This window comes from Argiope bruennichi, chromosome 8 (assembly GCF_947563725.1).
Source record: "Argiope bruennichi chromosome 8, qqArgBrue1.1, whole genome shotgun sequence".
NCBI lineage: Eukaryota > Metazoa > Arthropoda > Arachnida > Araneae > Araneidae > Argiope > Argiope bruennichi.
The window spans coordinates 129,788,109-129,807,820 of record NC_079158.1 but is presented as its reverse complement, the minus strand read 5'-3'; the positions used below and the strand labels follow the sequence as shown (position 1 = coordinate 129,807,820).

The 19,712-nt window shown below is 48.2% G+C and overlaps 2 protein-coding genes across 2 annotated transcripts; both read right to left on the bottom strand.

The window, feature by feature from the left end:
* Positions 1-240: 240 nt before the first annotated feature.
* LOC129980793 (uncharacterized) lies at positions 241-4,192 on the bottom strand. Its single transcript, XM_056091177.1, has 3 exons — positions 2,589-4,192; positions 2,323-2,440; positions 241-2,220 (listed from the first exon to the last, which is right to left on the bottom strand). The coding sequence occupies exons 1-3, from the start codon at positions 4,190-4,192 to the stop codon at positions 241-243; spliced, it is 3,702 nt and encodes a 1,233-aa protein (XP_055947152.1).
* Positions 4,193-11,924: 7,732 nt separating this feature from the next.
* Positions 11,925-12,956, bottom strand: LOC129980792 (uncharacterized). The gene is made up of 2 exons (XM_056091176.1): positions 12,707-12,956; positions 11,925-12,580 (listed from the first exon to the last, which is right to left on the bottom strand). Exons 1-2 carry the CDS (start codon positions 12,954-12,956, stop codon positions 11,925-11,927), a joined length of 906 nt encoding a protein of 301 aa, XP_055947151.1.
* Between the last annotated feature and the right edge of the window lie 6,756 nt (positions 12,957-19,712).

Here is a 19,712-nt window from a genome sequence, read left to right as displayed (position 1 = left end):
AAACTAAACTTTAAACAAATAACAAATATAAACTATAAACAATTAACAGAAATAAACTACAAGGATCCAACAACACGTAGACTATGAAAAATAACAACACGCTGAGACGACAGACTTGTTTCTCGTTGAGACGACACGTAGGAGTTAGAGCTGACCCCAGACGTCAAAGTCCGACGGGAAGTCCTGGAGTCAGCCCATACGCGCACATCACACACACACAATACAGAAGGCAAGAACAACTTACAAGTCACTTGGTGGCTCCGGAGGGGTCAGGTGTTCTGCGAGATCAACCCCATCAGTGAATTGCCGATGCCCAGAAATATGTTCGACGTATATGTCGCGAGACCACTTGATGCAGTCGCTGACACACAACTTACGAAACTTGTTGAGGTAGCCCCGCGACATGTATTTCGACAGAAACCTGTCGTTCTCGGGATCCCAAGCTCCCAGTGCTCCAACAACAATAGGTATAATTGCAGCCTGCATTCCATTTGAGGAATAGAGGGGGAGAAGACTCGCATATTTATCGTGCTTCAGGCGTTTAGCCTTCTCGAAACCCTCCATTCTGTTCTCAAATGGAATGGTGACATCCACTATGAAAACCCTGTTCCCCGACTGCACCACTAAGTCGGGACGAAGATTGTCGGGGCCCACTCTTTGGTTTTCAGAAATTATCGTGCACCTGGTAGCGAGCGCCTTTTTTACCCTTGCGACGATGGTATCGTGCCGGAGTTGCCAGCCACGGGACTTGCCCTTACAGTGGTTGAGGACGTGGGGCAGAGTCTCTAGGTCAGCCTCGTTGCATCTCCGACACCTCTTATCTTCCTTCCATACCTGGCTTCCATTAAGGGGGAGGAGGTTCAATCTAGTCCTGTGAACAAAACGCCAGTCAGCAAAGCGGGTATAGGTGCCATCAGCAATGAAGTGTGAGCTTGCAGGTGACTGGGCCACACACTCCATTGCCTTACCCTGACTGGGTTTGTTGATTAGAGCGGTCGATCGGTTGTTCCTCAACCGGTCCCTAATGGAGAAGATGACTTTTCTCCTACCAGATGCACGAACAACAATTTCGTTGTACTTGACCCTTGGCACTCCGTCGTCAAATTCCCACACTACTCCGAGGCGTCTGAAGGCGAGTCTGGCACAAGTCCAGACGTTGGAGTAGGCGTTGTCGAAGGTGGAGAACGGGCCCTCCATCACCCCCGACAGGAAATCCTCCAGGTTCGCATCGAAAGGGGACGGAATCTTCAGCCTGTGTGAGATGGTCTGCCTAAGGTCTTCAGTGGCCAGAAGTACTATTTCCTCGTCTGAGGAAGTCAGAAGCTTAAAAGCAGTGTCAATCCTATTAAGATCTGACTCCTCAGCGGCAATCGGTATAGAGCAGGAGCCCTTGCTCTTGTGGCCATACAGGTACGCATTGGCCGCGTTCTCCGGGAGGCCAAGGGTGTTCTTGATTTCACCTCTAATTGTGGAGTCCAACGCCTGCCATGCAGTTTTCTGGAACTGCGCTGTCCGCATGGGGAACTGGAGAGCCGGGAAAAAGAAAGATTTGAGGGCATCCAGTCTCTGCCATGGAGCAAGGGCAGAGGAAAGGATCTTGGCCCCAATGCCGGACAGGTCATTCAAGCTATTGAAGTCAGGCCAGGCGTTGAAACCCACAGGTCTGCCTAAAAATCTGGTAAATTCACCTTCCTTTAGTGGAGAGATGTTTTCGCTTCCAACTCTGAAGCACGTATTTTTAACTCCGACCGGGGTGCAGCCAGAGAAGTGAAGGGACACCGACTTCTTTGGGTTCAATACCATGCCGAGTGCCGCCAGTTGAGCCTGTACAGAGTCGAGGTTATTTTGGAGCTCATCTGGACTGGCGGCGAGGAGGCACAAGTCGTCATCAAAGGCCAGCACTTTGTGCTCTACGTGGTCTCCTTGTATGCTCCTGATGACTGGATCAATGCAGATGTTAAAAAGGAGACCACTAATAGGGCACCCCTGCTTGACCCCGCTAAGGATGGGAATATCAGACGTCACGCCGCCGTCCGAAAGGATCTTAGTCCTCGAGCCTCTGTACAGGTCTCGGATGATGTCAACAAATAGTGGTCCAGTCCCCACGGCTTCGAGAGCCTCAAAGATAGCTTGGTGAGGAAGAGCGCCAAACGCGTTTGACACATCGAGCCACCCGATGCAAAGGTCTTTTTTCAGGTATCTTACGGCGTCAAGTCTCCTCTAGAGGGAATAGTTATGTTCTATCACGCCGTCATGAGGAGTAAACCCCTTCTGGCACCACGATAGAACGGAGTATTTCTCACACCAAGTGCTCAGCCTAGCCGTGAGACACTTGGTGAAGATCTTATAAATCGTAGAAGATAGAGCAATAGGCCTCCAGTTAGTGGGCAGAGTAGGATCGCCAGCTTTGGGCAGGAGGATGGTGGTGGAGGTTTTCCAACTTTCGGGAATTTTCCTCAGATGCAGTACCACATTAAATACCCTGGCTAAAAATTTCGGGGCACCTGGAACCGACCTCCAATGATGGTAAGTAAGGCGGTCCGGTCCAGTCCAGGTGCAGTGTTTTCAGCCTTCTTTATCTTTTCAACCTCTGCCGGTGTGAACTGTGAAGCAAGAAGGGGCTCCCGCTGGTCGGAGCAAGCTGCATAAAAGCCAGAGGCAAAGTCTGACCCCAAGCGTCTCTGAAGTAGGCATCCAGGGTGGAGGTGGGAACACAACATCTATCCCCAGAGACACCAGTGATCTCCCTGATCGCCCTTCGCCGGTTTCTTCTATACAGCTTCTGGCAGACCTCTGCATTCTCAATATCAATTCTTTCATCTCCTGATTTAGATTGTCCTCGCCGGCCAGGGCCTCCAGGAACAACCGACGAGTAGATCTCAGCAAGGGCCTGGTCCAGGGTGGACTGGAAGTAGTTGTAGCTATTATCGTCAGGATCCACCGCTAACATCTCATCCAAAACCGCAATGTACGGAGCAAGCAGACTGGTGTCATCTCCATTTGCGTTGTTGGAGGGGGGAGGAGTGGGCAGGATGGTATTTGGGGGCAAGAGCACAGCCGAGGGATGAGATATGCTCTCGTCCACGTTGCTCGCAGCGTTAGGATTAACGCCCAAGCGACGTCTCCTTCTCCTCTTTGGCACCGCGAGTTGAAGTTGGGGGCCACAGCTAGCGATGGAATCCTTGACGTGGCTGGCAGAGTGGTTCTTCAGCCCATTTTCAGATGTAAAGGAGGCCGGACAGGTGTTACACCTCCAATTAAATGGCACTAGTGGGGGAAGAATGGGCCCAGAATTCTGCAGGCACGAGTGGCTCGATGGCGCCTTTGCAATGCGGCACTTGCACAGGGCGCACCAAAAGTATGAAATCTTGATCTGAATGGAGTGTTCCCTCCTGAAGTGACGCAGCAAGTTCCCCTTCATCGAGTTCCATGACTTGGACACAAACGAAGAGGAACAGTCTAACTCAGGACAGGAGAGGCAGCCTTCGATAGGGAACAGGATATTTAATGAATTTCCAATCCTGCACAACTCCGAGGGGATGTTATCTGGCGCAGGAGTGTGCCGCGTGCTCTGTCTAGAGGAAGGGCTAACATACGTGAGATCCGGGGACTGAACCACTGACTGAGAGTTGCTGGGCAGAGTTGAATTTATCTGATCAGAACTACAGCCGGCTCGGTCTGGGTGAATCGTGTTATAGGCTCCCGAGGAAGGTGGAGAAACTATTTTGGCATCCTGTGGGGTGGGAGGCAGAGCGTGCTCCTGCGATCTTGATATTGACCTCTTGGCTATCGGGACAGAGTGTTGTCGATACCTGTGGAACCGCAACCCCTTCCTTGTTTTGGCCAGGAAGTTGCAGTCCGCACAGGGCAACAGAGGCCTAGGCTCCGGTGGAGTAGGTGGAGTAGATGGAGTAGACACTCCGAGAGCACCACTCAAATTCCTCACACAGGAAGAGGAGTTGCTTGCATCAGCGGTCTTCGGCTGCTGCGTTGGAGGAGCAGCTTTCGCCACAGGGACACTAGGCTGGGCGGGCCTCAATGGATTGTGGATGTTGTTATTGTGCTCCCGGAGCGCTTTCTTGTTAACGAAGAGGATTTTGCAATCGCAGCAAAAGCGCGAAGAGGTATCTCCCGGAGCAGAGGAAGCAGCCGGCGACTTAGGGCACTTGTGGAGGACGTAGGCCGACCGCATGCTGAAGAAGGCCAGGCAGCGCGGACACTGGAAAGCTGGCCTTGGAGGAGGGTTGGCCGGAAGTTTCCGCGAAGTAGCAGCCGCGTACGAGAGAGACCCGCATTTGGAGACCGACTGGTAGGAGGTGGAGGTAGGACTTCGTCACGTGTAAGACAGCAAGAGGCTGCTTACGATGTTGACTAACGTCTCGTGAAAGCTGAAAAATAAACTATATAAAGGTTAAACAAACAAACTATACATGACATAACAAGAATAAACTATAAACTGACAACAAATATAAACTATAAACGATTAACAAATATAAACTAACAAAGATTTCAACGAAACGTAGACTCTGAAAACACAACAACTGAGGAGCCATGGATGGTAGCAGAAGCCGCGACGACACGGACAACTTGTTCATAGTTGCGAAGTACACATTAGAGTTAGAGCTGACCCCAGACGTCTAAGTCCGACGGAAAGTCCTGGAGTCAGCCCAAACGCGCACAACACACACACACACGAGGGAAGCCACAGACGACTTATCGTTGAAAGTTGTCGACGTCGATTTCAGGCTCACTAGGCACAAGGGCTTCAAGTGGCCCAGAGTCCTCCTCGAATTGGCGGTGGCCAGTGATGTGCTCCACATATGTCTCTGGACCACTTGATCGCCTCACTGACACAGAGCTTCCTAAACTTATGAAGGTAACTCTTAGACATAAATTTGCTCAGTGAGACGTCGTTGTGGGGGTCTCAAGCACCTAGTGAACCGACAAGAATTGGGATGACACTTGCCACGAACCCTTGGCTTGTGAAATGGGAAGTAAGGGAGGCGTATTTATCTAGCTTCCTCTGCCTTGCCTCCTCAAAAGCACTCATCCTGTTTTCGAACGGGCAAGTGACGTCAAAGATGTAAATCTTCCGGCCATTCTTGAAAACAAGATCCGGGCGCAGGCCATCCGGACCAATGCACTGATTCTCAGCAACGAGCGTGTTCTTGGGCAAGAGGGCTTTCTTAATCCTGTCTACGATGTTATTGTGGCGAAGTTGCCAACCTCTAGACCTTCCCTTGCAGTGATTAAGGACATGGGGGAGGGTTTCAAGGTCGGCATCATTGCACCTCCTGCACGCTCGGTCATTCCCTGTCTTCCAGGCCTGGGTGCCATTCAGGGGGAGGAGGTTCAGCCTGGCTTTGTGTATAAACCTCCAGTCAGCAAACCTGGTGTAAGCACCGTCAGAGATGAAGTGAGAGCTGGCTGTTGACTGGGCGACACATTCCATGGCCTTCCCCTGATCAGGTTTTGCAAGGAGCTTGCCAGACCTGGCCATCCGGAGCCTGTCCCGGATCGAGAAAATTACCTTCCTACGTCCAATGGCCTTGATGGTCAAGTCGTCGTAGAGTAACCTGGGGACACTGTCACTGAACTCCCAGGTTACCCGCAGCCTCTTGGACGCTTTCCTGGCACACGCCCAGATATTGGAAATGTCGAAAACTTCGGCCACACTGGTCCCAGACAGGAAGGCACCTAAGTCCTCGTCATTTGCCACAGGAATACGAAGACGGGCCCGTACCGTCGCTCCGAGGTCGTTCATCGCAAGCTCGACAACTTGTGGGTCTTTGGATGTTAGTAACTTGAAGGCCGTGTCGATACGGTTCAAATCAGACTCCTCGGCAGCGACAGGCAGCCCACACGAACCAGTCTTCCGGTGTCCATACAGGTACTCGTTTGCAGCATTTTCGGGCAACCCCAAGGTGTTCTTGACTTCTCTCCTCATCGCTCGGTCAATTTCCTCCCATTCGGTTTTTTTGAACTGGGAGGTTCTCATTGGAAATTGGAGCGCAGGGAAGAAGAAGCACTTCAGGGCGTCAAGCCTCTGCCAGGGAGCAAGTGCAGAAGATAGAATGTTTGCCCCTAGCTTGGACAGATCATTTAGTTTTGAATAATCCGGGCAGGCATTGAACCCAACAGGCCTCCCCAAGAACCTGTGAAACTCCCCTTCACCCACTGCCTTAAGCGTAATGCCGCCAACAGTGAAAGGGGAGGGTAGGAGACCGACAGGTGATCTCCCCCGCAGATGGAAGGCGACCGATTTCCTAGGATTCAGGGAGAGACCTATTTGGGCAAACTGGTCCCCTATGCTGTCCAGCATCCCTTGCAATTCAGATGGAGAGTCGGCGAGCAGGCAGACGTCATCGGCAAATGCGAGGACTTTGTGCTTTGTACTTTCACCCTGAATGTGCCGAATTGCGGGGTCGACGCATAAGTCAAACAGCAGACCGCTCACAGGGCATCCTTGCTTCACACCACTCAGGATGTTGATGTCTGAAGAAGTACCACCATTGCCGAGGATTTTGGTCGTTGACCCCAGATAAATATCCTTGATCAAGTTGGTAAAGACTGGGCCAACGCCTGCAGCTTCCAGGGCTTCAAAAATCGCCTGGTGGGGAAGAGCACCAAATGCATTAGTAACATCCAGCCAGGCGATGCATAGATCTTTCTTACCCTTCCTTGCCGAATCGAGCCTTTGCTGCAGGACAAAGTTGTGCTCGATCACTCCATCATGGGGTGTAAAGCCCTTCTGGCAGTGGGAAAGCACGGAGTACCTCTCACACCAATCGCTCAGTCGGGCCGCAAGGCACTTCGTGAAAATCTTGTATATGGTGGATGACAGAGCGATCGGTCGCCAGTTGTTCGGCAGCGAGAGGTCCCCGGACTTTGGCAGCAAGATCGTTGTCGACACCTTCCATGATGGAGGAACCCTCTGAAAGTGCAAACAGGCATTAAAGAGGGCGCAGAGATATTTAGCTGCTCTCGGCAAGGACCTCCAATGGTGATAGGTCAGTCTGTCTGGGCCAGGAGCAGTGTTTTCGGCGTTCTTGATCTTTCTCAAGATCTCGTTGGTTGAGAAAGGTCTTGAGAAGAGGTCCTCCCTTGTATTGTTGGTCTGGGCGTAGTAGCCAGGAGAAAACGAAGAGCTCCCCCAGGCATTTGCGAAGAATTCCTCCAGAGCCGGAAGACCAATATCGCACCTCTCCCCACTCGTGCCATTTATCTCACGAATGGCTCTTCTTCTGTTCCTCCTGTACAGGGATTGACAGGTACGAGGATCTTCAATGTCAACCGCCCGTACAGGTCTTCGCTCGTTGGAATCAGGCAGAGCAGGGCCGGGTAGTAAGGCAGACTGAATTTCCGCCACTGCCTGGTCGGAAAGAGAACAGAGATACTGGAAGGCTTCTTCAGTCGCCTCGCCCTCGACGAGTAGACTGATTTCACGGATGTAGGGGTCCAGTATTCTGCTCTCACTATCCTCATTCGTATCCGGTGGCGTGAGGACATCAACAAGAGCTCTGGCGTTCTGGTTGGAAGAAGCGGGGGAGGCAGGGGCCGAAGGAACTTGGACAGCTTCATCTTCGGACTCTGGAGGGGTGGGGCCTTGAATGCGACCTCTCCTTCTCCTCCTCCTTGGTATAGAAATTTGCTTCCTCGTCCCACTACCGAGAATCTCCTCCTTCTTGTGGGATGCAGCATGGTTTTGTAACCCCTTCTCGGTGGGAAACGAGGCCGAACAACTCACACAGGCCCATGGAAATGGTGTGGCAGGTGGAACGATAGGCGAAGAGCCAACTAGACAGCTGTGTCCAGCAGGGCTCTTGGCAATCCTGGCCGAGCAGAGGGTGCACCAGAAATACGTAGCATAGATCTGAATCTTATGATCTCTCTCAATATGGCGCTTCAGGCTCTGTTTCACCGAAGTCCACGTCTCTCCAGAGAAATCTCGCGAACATCCGTTCTCAACACAGACAAGCTTGCCCATGATGGGGATGGTTTGGTTTGGTTTTGTGTGTTTTACTGGCGCAAGAGCCATATTTGGCCATACTGCGCCAATCAAATGGTAAAAGTACAAAATTTATTTTAAAAAAACACCCATTTATTTAATTAACGCAGACATATAAAGAAAATTTCCAAAAAAATGTGAAAATAGTTTCAACATTTTAAAATTAAAAAACGATGATCCATGAAATTTTGATACAATGATGGAACGTACAAATACACAAAAAGGAATGATTAAAAAGTCTATATACAAGTTAAAAAGTCAATAGCTTTTAAGAATTTAAAAATATTTGGGTGGTATCTTTCACCCACTAAGTCCTGCAATGTTGAAGACAGGGTAAAAAAACGAGCACGATAAGAATTAAAAACTGGGCATTCAATCAAAATATGACGAACAGTAAAATGAACTTTGCAACTGTTGCACATAGGTGCATTTTCGCCAAATATAAGATGCTTATGTGTGAAACGTGTATGCCCTATACGGAGACGAGTCAATTTAACATCCATCTCACGTATAGGATGTACAGGCCATAAAATAATGTCAGTTTTCACAGAATGCAACTTATTTTGTATTTGCAGATCCCATGACTTTTGCCAGTCAGAAAAAATTTGACAAGAGATGGACGTTTTGATATCATGAAAGGGAAGTCCAATGCTCAAAAATGACGTTGCAGATTTTGCAGCTGAATCTGCCTTTTCATTTCCTTGAATACCTACGTGACTCGGAACCCAACAGAAAATAAACTGGAAGCCTTCATTTTGTAAAAGACGTAAAGTGAATAAAATTCTGATAGCAATCGGATGTATCCGATTGTGGTAGTGTGAAAGGGCCTCTAAAGCACTCATGCTATCGGTATAGATGGCAAATTTACGCTGAGTGGAGGTTGAAATTTTCTGAAGGGCAAAGAAAATAGCCACCAACTCAGCAGTAAAAATGGAGCAACAATTGTGTAGACGGTGGCTCAGTGTATCAGAAGGAAGAATTATGCCGCAACCAACATGACCTTCTGATTTCGAGCCATCCGTGAAAATTGGCGCAAAAGATGAATACCGATAACGATGTAGTAGAAAAAACTGTTGGAACACAATATGAGAGGTTGAAGATTTATCAAATTCTCTGAAAGGATTCAAATAGGTAAATTGAGGAATATCCCAGGGTGGGAAACTAAATGAGTCAACAGCTTTAACATGAACTGTGTCAAGACCAGAGTCACGCAAGAGTATTTTGGTTCTCTCACAAAATGGTAGAATATGAAAAGGACGGGCATTATAAAGGCGGCGAAGGCCAACTGGTAGCGATATTTCTCTCAATGGGTGCTTTAGAAGGGATTGTGTTCTGAAATAATACGTCGCGGACAATTTCTTACGTCTTAAACAAAGTGGTAGCTGATGGCAAATAACGTAGAGGCTTTCTATTGGGGAAGTACGGAACGCCCCAGAGCAAATGCGCAAAGCGGAGTGATGGACGGTATCCAGTCGCCGCAGAACAGTTGCGCGGGCGGAGCCATATACCATGCAACCATAATCGATTCGAGAGAGAATTATTGTCTGATAAATACGAAGAAGGGAGGCTCGATCGGCACCCCAAGATGTTCTGGCAAGCACTTTTAAAATATTCAATGATTTCTCACACTTCTTCCGTAGATATAAGATGTGCGGAAGAAAAGTGAGTTTCCGATCGAAAATCACGCCCAGAAAACGTATTTCATTCACAACAGGAATTGGAATACTTTGTATTTGAATGTTAGGATCCTGGTGAATGTTTCTTTTCCGACAGAAATGCACACAGCGACTCTTCTCTGGCGAAATATTGTGTCCATTGCTATTGCACCAAGCCACCAATTTGTCCACAGCATTTTGCATTAATTGCTCTACTACATTCATATCACTACCCTGGCACGAGATCTGCAGATCGTCAACATAAAGGGTTCCATTGACAGATGAAGGCAAATGATTCAAAATTTGGCTCAGATGAACTATAAAAAGTGTAACGCTGAGGACACTTCCTTGCGGAACTCCCTCAGCTTGAATAAAAAGATTAGAGTAAAAGTTGCCAATTCGAACACGAAAAGTACGTCTTGATAAAAAGTTTTGTAAAAATATGGGTAAGTTACCCCTAAAACCTAGATTAAAAAGTGTTGAAAGTATGCCGTAGCGCCATGTACGGTCGTATGCCTTCTCAATGTCGAAAAATATGGAAAGTAGGTGGTTCCTCCTCACAAAGGCATTGCGTATTTGGGTTTCCAGTAATACGAGGTTGTCAAAGGTAGACCGACCTCTACGGAAACCACTCTGCAACGGGGAGAGGCATCCCTGTTTCTCTAGTTCGAAAATTAGACGAGCATTAACCATGCGCTCGAAGGTCTTACAGAGGCAATTTGTAAGAGCAATCGGTCTGTAGTTCAAAGGAATTGAGGCTTCCTTGCCAGGTTTTAATATTGGGATCACAATAGCTTCGCGCCATTGTGAAGGGTACTTCTGTTCAATCCATATTCTGTTAAATAGTAATAACAGATTCGAAAGGGAAGTTGCATTCAAATGGCGGAGCATATTATATGTGATCCCATCTGGCCCGGGACTGGTATCATGGACTTGAGACAAGGCCATTTCCAATTCAATCATCCTGAAGTCACAATTATATGGAAGAGTACTTCGGGCATTGAAGCGCAAAGGCAACCGTTCCGCGCGATTCTTAATTGCCAGAAATTCAGGGCTGTAAGAATCTGTTGCGGAAACTTGTGCAAACGCTTGGCCGAGAATGTTAACAACGTCTAATGGGCTTGAATACATCATATTACCGGTTTTTATAACAGGAATAGAAGTTTCATTATAGATCCCATTGGCAGCCTTAACCTTTTTCCATAAAAGTTTACTCGAAGTAGAGGATGTGATGGATGAAACAAATTTAATCCACGATTCTCTCTTACTACGACGCCGAATGCGGCGAGCTAGCGCTTTGGCTCTTTTAAAAGCGATCAAATTCTCAGTCGTAGGGTACCTTCTAAAAAGATTCCAGAGTTTCTTTTGGTTCTTATGACTGTCGCGACAAGCTTCATTCCACCACGGCCTACGGAATTTTCTTACACGTGGGGATGTTTTTGGAATGGTATTGTTCGCGGCGTTCATTATTGTATCAATGACATTTTGAACGGATTTTGAAATATCTGCATCACTGACCATAGCCTCATTGATAACTGCTAGTTGTGAGAATGTAGTCCAATCTGCCCGCTGGAACAGAAAACGTGGAGGACAAAGAGTCGCACCTCGACCATCAGCGTGGGAGATTATTAGGGGAAAGTGATCGCTATTGTGCAGATCATCTTCAATTCTCAAATTCATCAACGGTAGCAGTTCAGGAGTGCATATGGCTAGATCAAGACAGTGGAAGCTACGTGTGGGCGTATGGAAGTACGTTTTCTCGTCATTATTGACCAGACAGAGACAGTTATTAGCAATAAACTGTTCAATCTGCTGCCCACGAGAGTTTGTACTATCCGAGCCCCACAAAATACTATGTCCATTGAAGTCGCCAAATAAAATGAAGGGTGACGGAAGTTGGTCTACTAGATTGTCCAGGTCTTGCTGACGGATGATACTGTGAGGCGGAAGATAAATACAGCAGACTGTGACCAAAGATCGTATATGGACCTGTACAGCCACAGCCTGAAGAGTGGTATGCAAATTGAGAAGTGTGCTCGGATAAAGGTTTGATGTGAAAATACAGACACCTCCAGAAGCATGAGATCCAGTGCCTGCATCTTTCCGAACACAGTTATATCCTCGTAATTTTAGTGGAATGTTGGGTGTCAAGAATGTTTCTTGAACACCGAAACAGATCGGATGAAATTTGTTAATAATTGATTTCATGTCATGAAGTTTGGAACGAATGCCGCGACAATTCCAAGAAACGAAGGTACCCATTAAGAGAGAGATTTAGATGGGGAGTGTGAGTGAACAGCTGTAGGAGTTGCCTGATCTTCGCAACTCATAGAAAGTGCATCTTCATCCTCAGACGGATGGAGCTTAAAATCAGGGATAGTTGGTGTGCCTCCAAAGATAGACGTTAAATCCTTATGGGCTACACCATCTCTTGCTAATCCCAAAGCGACGGAATTCCGAGAAGTAGATTTTTGTAACTTGACAGAAAGATCTTTATGTGACATGCCACGTTTAGCAAGTTTCAATGTCAGTGAGGACTGAGGTTTTTTCTTTCGAGTTTTTTTAGGTGCCGATAGATCCGGTTTAGGAGATTCTGAAATACTTTGAACTGAATTATCCGAATCAGATTCTGATGTTTTTACAGGAAGTTTTGGTTTTGGAGTTTGCTTTATGCAGTTTTCACAGGAACAATTTGTACAAAATGGTTTTTGAACAACGGAGGCATAGCTAATGCCTGGCGTAGGTGTCTGCATTTGAACTCTACGTCTAGCTTCTGGGTATGTTATGTTTTCTTTTATTTTGATAATAGTGACTTCTTTTTCCAGTTTCCAGCGGGAGCAATTTCGAGAATAAGAGGGATGATCGCCACCACAGTTTACGCACTTTTCTGTTGCGGAACACTGCTGGCTATCATGCCCTTTATCAGCACAGCGGGCACAAGTGAGTGTCCCGCGGCAATTAATCTTCGAGTGGCCAAAACGCTGGCATTGGAAACACCTCAATGGATTCGGTATATAATGACGCACAGGTAACTTAATATAACCGGCATATATAAATTCAGGTAGCTTAGGGCTATGGAAAGTGAGAACATAATGCTTTGTTGGAAGGAGTTGACCATCCCGCCGAATGGCAATCTGGCGAACATGAGTCACTCCTTGAGGTTTCAATTCTGAAGTAATTTCTTCCACAGAGACATTAAATAATTCTCCGCAAGTTATTACACCTTTGGAGAAGTTTAAGGATGTGTGCGGACTAACAGAAATGGGTATAGAAGCTAGAGCTTTCAGTTTCATGATTTGCTGTGATTGTTTTTTAGAATTTACTTCAACTAATAAGTCACCAGAACGCATTTTTTTAATAGACTCTACCTCACCGACGGTAGCAGAGACGGCTTTCTGAACTAAAAAAGGTGAAACGGAGTTAAACGTATCTTGCTTTTCCGATTTTCGTTTAATTACGAAAAATTTGTCAAAATGTTCAAAATTAGTTACAGGTTTATAAACTTTACGCCCACTGAAGGGACCACGTTTGGAGGAGCCCATACGATATTAGAAAAGATTCGGGGCCGACGGCACCGCCCACCACGGAGCCCAACAAGGGAAGGCAGCCACCGGCTCTGGCCATTCCCAGCCTCGGCGCTTACCTTGGTGCTAGCCGGAACCTATACGCTCGGAGTTACCCCCGGGGACAGTGACCACCCTTAACGCCAAGCCCAAGGAGTAACCCCTTCGCTTGATCCCTAGCAGACTAGCCACTAAGGTGACTAGCTACCAGCCGATTGATGCACAGGGGACCACAGTACACCACCCGTCTTTCAAATGGGTTGCCACGCACGGCCAACACGTGGGACTTTGGCTGTCCATGAGAAGCAAGAAGCAAACGGAGCGGCGACAGCTTCTCATGGAGAGCTCCCTCGCTTGCCGTCGAGGGATGGAAGGATCAAGTAAATAGCAGAAGGCGTAGAGGAGAGTAAGCATGAAGGGAGTAAAGATCCCTGGGAACCTCGGGATTGGGACACCCGTACTCACCTAAAGAAGGTGAGCCCCTGAGGGGCCCATGATGGGGAAGAGGATGCTCAGAGAGTTACCCCTTCGACACGTGTTCTCCGGTATCTTGTCAGGACATCTCGTGACAGGGATATTGCGAGATGTGGACGCTGAAGGACTGGAGCGAGGAGAAGGGCAACTAGTTTGGCTATCGGTTGTCCCGGAGTAAATCGCTGGGATGGACCGAGGGGTCGGTTTCCTCATAGCCACATTCCCAGGCTTCGTGGGCACAGTTTTCTGGTTGTTGGAAGGGCCGACAGACACAGAGCTGGGGGAGACTCTTCCTCTGTTAGAAAACACAGGGCCAGTCTTCGTGTTCCTGTGCTTAGTGTGGAGATGGAATCTAAGACCTCCCGGATTCCGGGCTACAAAGGAACAGTGGGGGCATTTCCGCCCCGGAGAGGGTCCATTCACACTCGGAGGGGCCGAGCTCTTGCAGTCGTGAGCCTCCAGCGAAGCAGCGAAGGTGAATGCAAGGCCGCACTTCAAGCACTTGTGTTGCGGCGAGGAAGGCAGAGGGCCACCTTTTCTACTAGCCACTGCACTCGAGCCTGCAAGAGCGTCGGCAAACGACCTGGAGTTTGACGAGGTGCCAGGGCGAGGAGACGTATCGTTTTCAGGCTTGGTGGCAATCAGGTCAAACTTAGCTAGTAGTTTGGTCTTCGCTAGCTGGACAGAGCGGCAAGAGTGGCTTCGGAAGGGTGCTTCAAAGAAGGAGTCACCGCAGGTGGGGCAGCAGAATCTTCTCTCGAAGGGATCTTTCTCATTCGGGTTCATCCTTTTGATGGTATCTGGAGAGAACATATGTAGCTCCCTCATGTGAACTCTCCAGGAGCAGGGGGAGGACAGCACCAGATCGCAGTAGTGGCACGTCACCTTCCCTCCAAACGGCGGTTAAGTCGGGGGGCCCGTGCCAGATCCTCCAATCATCCTCACGATCTCGTCGTAGTCAGGAGAGCAGTAGGGGGTTTTCTTGGTACTTCCAGATGGCGAGCATTGCAAAGACACTGCGGGAGACGCCAAGTCTTGCCACGCAGGCGGAGGAGACCTACTCTCACTTGAATTGGACGACATCAGCTCAACTGACTCTGGACTGAGCGGAGGCAGGGGGTCTACAGGTAGAAGAACAGGTGCTGGATCATCCTCAGTCCCGTTGCCCTTTGACAGGGGGGACACCGGGGGGGCAGAGATAGGTCTGTTTCCCTGTAGGGCAGGCGAAGAATGCTCCTCCACACTACTTTTGGCAGCAAGTCGTGCCCTCGTCCTCCGGTAGATGGGAGAATCCGAGTGCTGGAGGTCTGTCAGGAGCACGGAGCAAGGAGTGATGCGGATATGTCCAAATTCGGAGATAGTTGCCGAGTCAGAAAGGGCACGAAGAGGACTGACCGTGGTCTTGGTGTCAAGGCAATCCTGGATATCAGTGAGACTTGACTGGACTGCGCGTTCAGGCGAACCATTGCACAACGGAACAGAGACTGGCCCTTCCTCTTTAAGGTTTGCGTTGACTTCAGACAACTTCATGGAAAAGCACAGAGGCGACGTCGATAGAGAGTGGGTCTTATCCTTAGGAGACCCAACCACAGTGGAACCACCATTCGGGGACAAAATAACACTGGGAAGAATAGCCGCTTTCGGAGGGCTAACGATAGACGCAGTCACAGGACCGCCAGAGTCAGACGGGATACTGTTGGCTGAAACACAGATATTCGATACCTTCGAAGGCGACGACATATTAACGAAAAAAAAAACGATAACGAAAAGAACAAGGGCTAAGCCAAGGACGCGGGAGTGCCGGGTGAGACACAACGAGACAGGGTTAACACATATACAGAAAAAGACATAGGTATTGCAACACTCTCAAAACCTCCACAGAGACCCTCCAAGTCCGATCAAAATGGCACCACGAAAACAGACATTAACTTAAAAAACAAAAAGGGTAATATTAACAGTTAAACACAGAAAACAAGCTATTGGGGTAGATTTAAGAACCAGTATTACGATTAATCCTAGGCAGAGAGAGACAAAGATGCACAGAGCAAACAAGAAAACACAAAAATTAATCAAAACCAGAGGGGGGAAAGCATTACGAATTTAACAAGACCACATATTTAACAAGTTAAACATCTTCTCTGACAAGACCTAAAACTATTTAAAGGATGAGACATTGTACACGATGCAGAGATCGGGATCGCAAGTATGATTAGTTAACACTCGTCAAAAAGATCAAAACTCAAAATAAAAAAAAACAAAATGCCTAAGGAAACCACATACAAATAATAAAGAAAAATAAAAAATAAGAGTTTGCCCAGTGGGAGAAATATCCCTTTAACACCGAGATCAAATGCATACACACAATAAAAAACAAGACCCCACTGAAACAAACAGTACACGCAAGCATAAATAATTAAAAATAAAAATGATAAAAAATACCGCACTAAAAAAAAGGTAAAAATAATAAATAAAAAGCAATTTGTTATCTGAAAATAAAAAAAGGCACAGTATTCTCCAGAACCAACTCGGTTCGAGAGGACAGACTCAAAACCACAAAATAATGACAATCAAACAAAAATAAAACGATAAAAAAAAGAAAAATAAAATAAAGACAATTAAGAAAGAAAAAACTACGTATAAGGCTATCGCATTAATCGGGCACACACAAATAATACAAAACAAATCTAAAAAAGAAGGCGTGAGTGATAAAAAAAGGTACTCGTCCCAACGCAAACCCACCAAATCAACACGATGACAACATTGACAGTTGACACAACCACGCGGACAGAAGTAAACAAACCTAGAGGGAGGGAGGGGGGGAACACGAATCGTTAAAACGTATCGTTTCTCCGCGCGCGCTATCACCTGCACCTACTAGGATGTCATACTGCGCTGTGATTGGTCAACGGCCAGGAAAGGAGAAAAATTACAATTTTAGGAAAATTAGGCAAAAGTACACATTGAAACCACTCCCTATCCATTAAGATTATTCCCCGCGATAAGTTAATGCAAAAAGTTCTACTAAAATAATTAAGATAGGAGAGAAATCAGAGCGTTTAATCTCGGATCCGCACTCCGCCGCTAATGTTTACATTAAGAGACGCGAGGAGAAGCACTAGCTGTATGCACCAAATTAATTCAACAGACATAAAAATCAGAGAAAACATGTTTAAAGTGATCTAGAATATAACGATACAGGTTTTGGAATTATTGGGGGGAAGGAAACGGAGAAAGAAACAAATTCAACTGCATCCTGCCAATTCCGCAGCGGATCGCTAAAATTAGCTCTCCCGTTAACGGAAGGGGATGGCAGTGGAATTTGATCTAATTCCATCGGCCCTAATCCGCGCAATAACACAAAAATAACTATTCTAGGTTACGTAATAAGGCTAATAAGATAAATATCTTTGACCCCAGATAAATATCTTTGACCAAGTTGGTAAAGACTGGGCCAACGCCTGCAGCTTCCAGGGCTTCAAAAATCGCCTGGTGGGGGAGAGCACCAAATGCATTGGTGACATCCAGCCAGGCGATGCAAAGATCTTTTTTACCCTTCCTTGCCGAATCGAGCCTTTGCTGCAGGACAAAGTTGTGCTCGATCACTCCATCATGGGGTGTAAAGGCTTTCTGGCAGTGGGAAAGCACGGAGTACCTCTCACACCAATCGCTCAGTCGGGCCGCAAGGCACTTCGTGAAGATCTTGTAAATAGTAGAGGACAGAGCGATCGGTCGCCAGTTGTTCGGCAGCGAAAGGTGCCCGGACTTGGGCAGCAGGATCGTCGTCGACACCTTCCATGATGGAGGGACCCTCTGAAAGTGTAGACAGGCATTAAAGAGGGTGCAGAGATATTTAGCTGCTTTCGGCAAGGACCTCCAATGGTGATAAGTCAACCTGTCTGGGCCAGGAGCAGTGTTCTCAGCGTTCTTGATCTTTCTCAAGATCTCGTTGGTAGAGAAAGGTCTTGAGAAGAGGTCCTCTCTTGTACTGTTTGTCTGGACGCAGTAACCAGGAGAAAACGAAGAGCTCCCCCAGGCATTAGCGAAGTACTCCTCCAGAGCCGGAAGACCAATATCGCACCTCTCCCCATTCGTGCCATTTATTTCACGAATTGCCCTTCTTCTGTTCCTCCTGTACAGGGATTGACAGGTACGAGGATCTTCAATGTCAACCGCCCGTACAGGTCTTCGCTCGTTGGAGTCAGGCAGAGCAGGGCCGGGTAGTATGGCAGACTGGATTTCCGCGACTGCCTGGTCGGAGAGAGAACAGAGATACCGGAAGGCTTCATCAGTTGCCTCGCCCTCGATGAGTAGGCTGATTTCTCGGATGTAAGGGTCCAGTATTCTGCTCTCACTGTCCTCATTAGTATCCGGTGGCGTGAGGACGTCTACATGAGCGCTGGCGTTTTGGTTGGAAGAAGAGGGGGAGGCAGGGGCCGAAGGAAATTGGACAGCTTCATCTTCGGACTCTGGAGGGGTGGGGCCCTGTATGCGACCTCTCCTTTTCCTCCTCCTTGGGATAGAAATTTGTTTTCTTGTTCCACTACCGAGAATCTCCTCCTTCTTGTGGGAAGCAACATGGTTTTGCAACCCCTTCTCAGTAGGAAACGAGGCCGAACAACTCACACACGCCCATGGATATGGTGTGGCAGGCGGTACGATTGGAGAAGAGCCAACTAGACAGCTGTGTCCAGCAGGGCTCTTGGCAATCCTGGACGAGCAGAGGGAGCACCAGAAATAAGTTGCGTGGATCTGAATCCTATGGTCTCTCTCAACAAGGCGCTTCAGGCTCTGTTTTACCGAAGTCCACGTCTCTCCAGAGAACTCTCGCGAACATCCGTTCTCAACACAGGCAAGCTTGCCCATGATGGGGAAGAGGATGCTCAGAGAGTTTCCCCTTCGACACGTGTTCTCCGGGATCTCATCAGGACATCTCGTGACAGGGATATTGGCAGATGTGGACGCAGAAGGACTGGAGCAAGGAGAAGGACAACTAGTTTGACTATCAGCTGTCCCTGAATTATTCGCTGGGATGGAAAGAGGGGTCGGTTGCCTCGTAGCCACATTCCCAAGCTTCATGGGCACAGTTTTCTGGGTAATAGAACGGTCGACAGACACAGAGCTGGGGGAGATTCTTCTTGGATTAGAATACACAGGGCCAGTCTTAGTGTTCCTGTGCTTTATATGGAGATGGTATCGAAGTCCTCCCGAATTCCTTGCTACGAAGGAGCAGTGGGGGCATTTCCGCCCAGGAGAGGGCTCATTTACATTAGTTGGGGCTGAGCTCTTGCAGTCGTGAGCCTCCAGTGAAGCAGCGAAGGTAAATGCAAGGCCGCACTTCAAACACTTGTGCTGCGGCGAGGAAGGAAGTGGGCCACCTTTTCTACTAGCTACTGCATTCGAGCCAGATAGAGCGTCGGCAAACGACCTGGAGTTTGACGAGGTGCCTGGGCGAGGAGACGAGTCATTAGCAGGCTTGGTGGCAATCTGGTCAAACTTAGCTAGGAGTTTGGTCTTCGCTAGGTGGGCAGAGTGGCAAGAGTGGCTCCTGAAAGGTGCTTCAAAGGAGTCACCGCAGGTGGGGCAGTGGAATCTCCTCTCGAAGGGATCTCTCTCATTTGGGTTCATCATTTTGATAGTAGCAGGAGAGAACATATGTAGTTCCCTCATGTGTACTCTCCAGGAGCAGGGGGAGGACAGCACCAAATCGCAATAGTGGCATGTCACCTTCCCTCCAAACGGCGGTTTAGTCGGGGGGCCCGTGCCAGATCCTCCAATCATTTTCACGATCTCGTCGTAGTCAGGAGAACAGTAGGGGGTTCTCTTAGTACTCCCAGATGGCGAGCATTGCACCGACACTGCAGGAGACCCCAAGTCTTGCCACACCGGCGGAGGAGACCTACTCTCTCTTGAGTTAACAGACATCAACTCGACAGTCTCTGGACTGAGCGGAGGCAGGGGGTCTACAGGTTGAAGACCAGGCGCTAAATCATCCTCAGTTCCGCTGCCATTTGA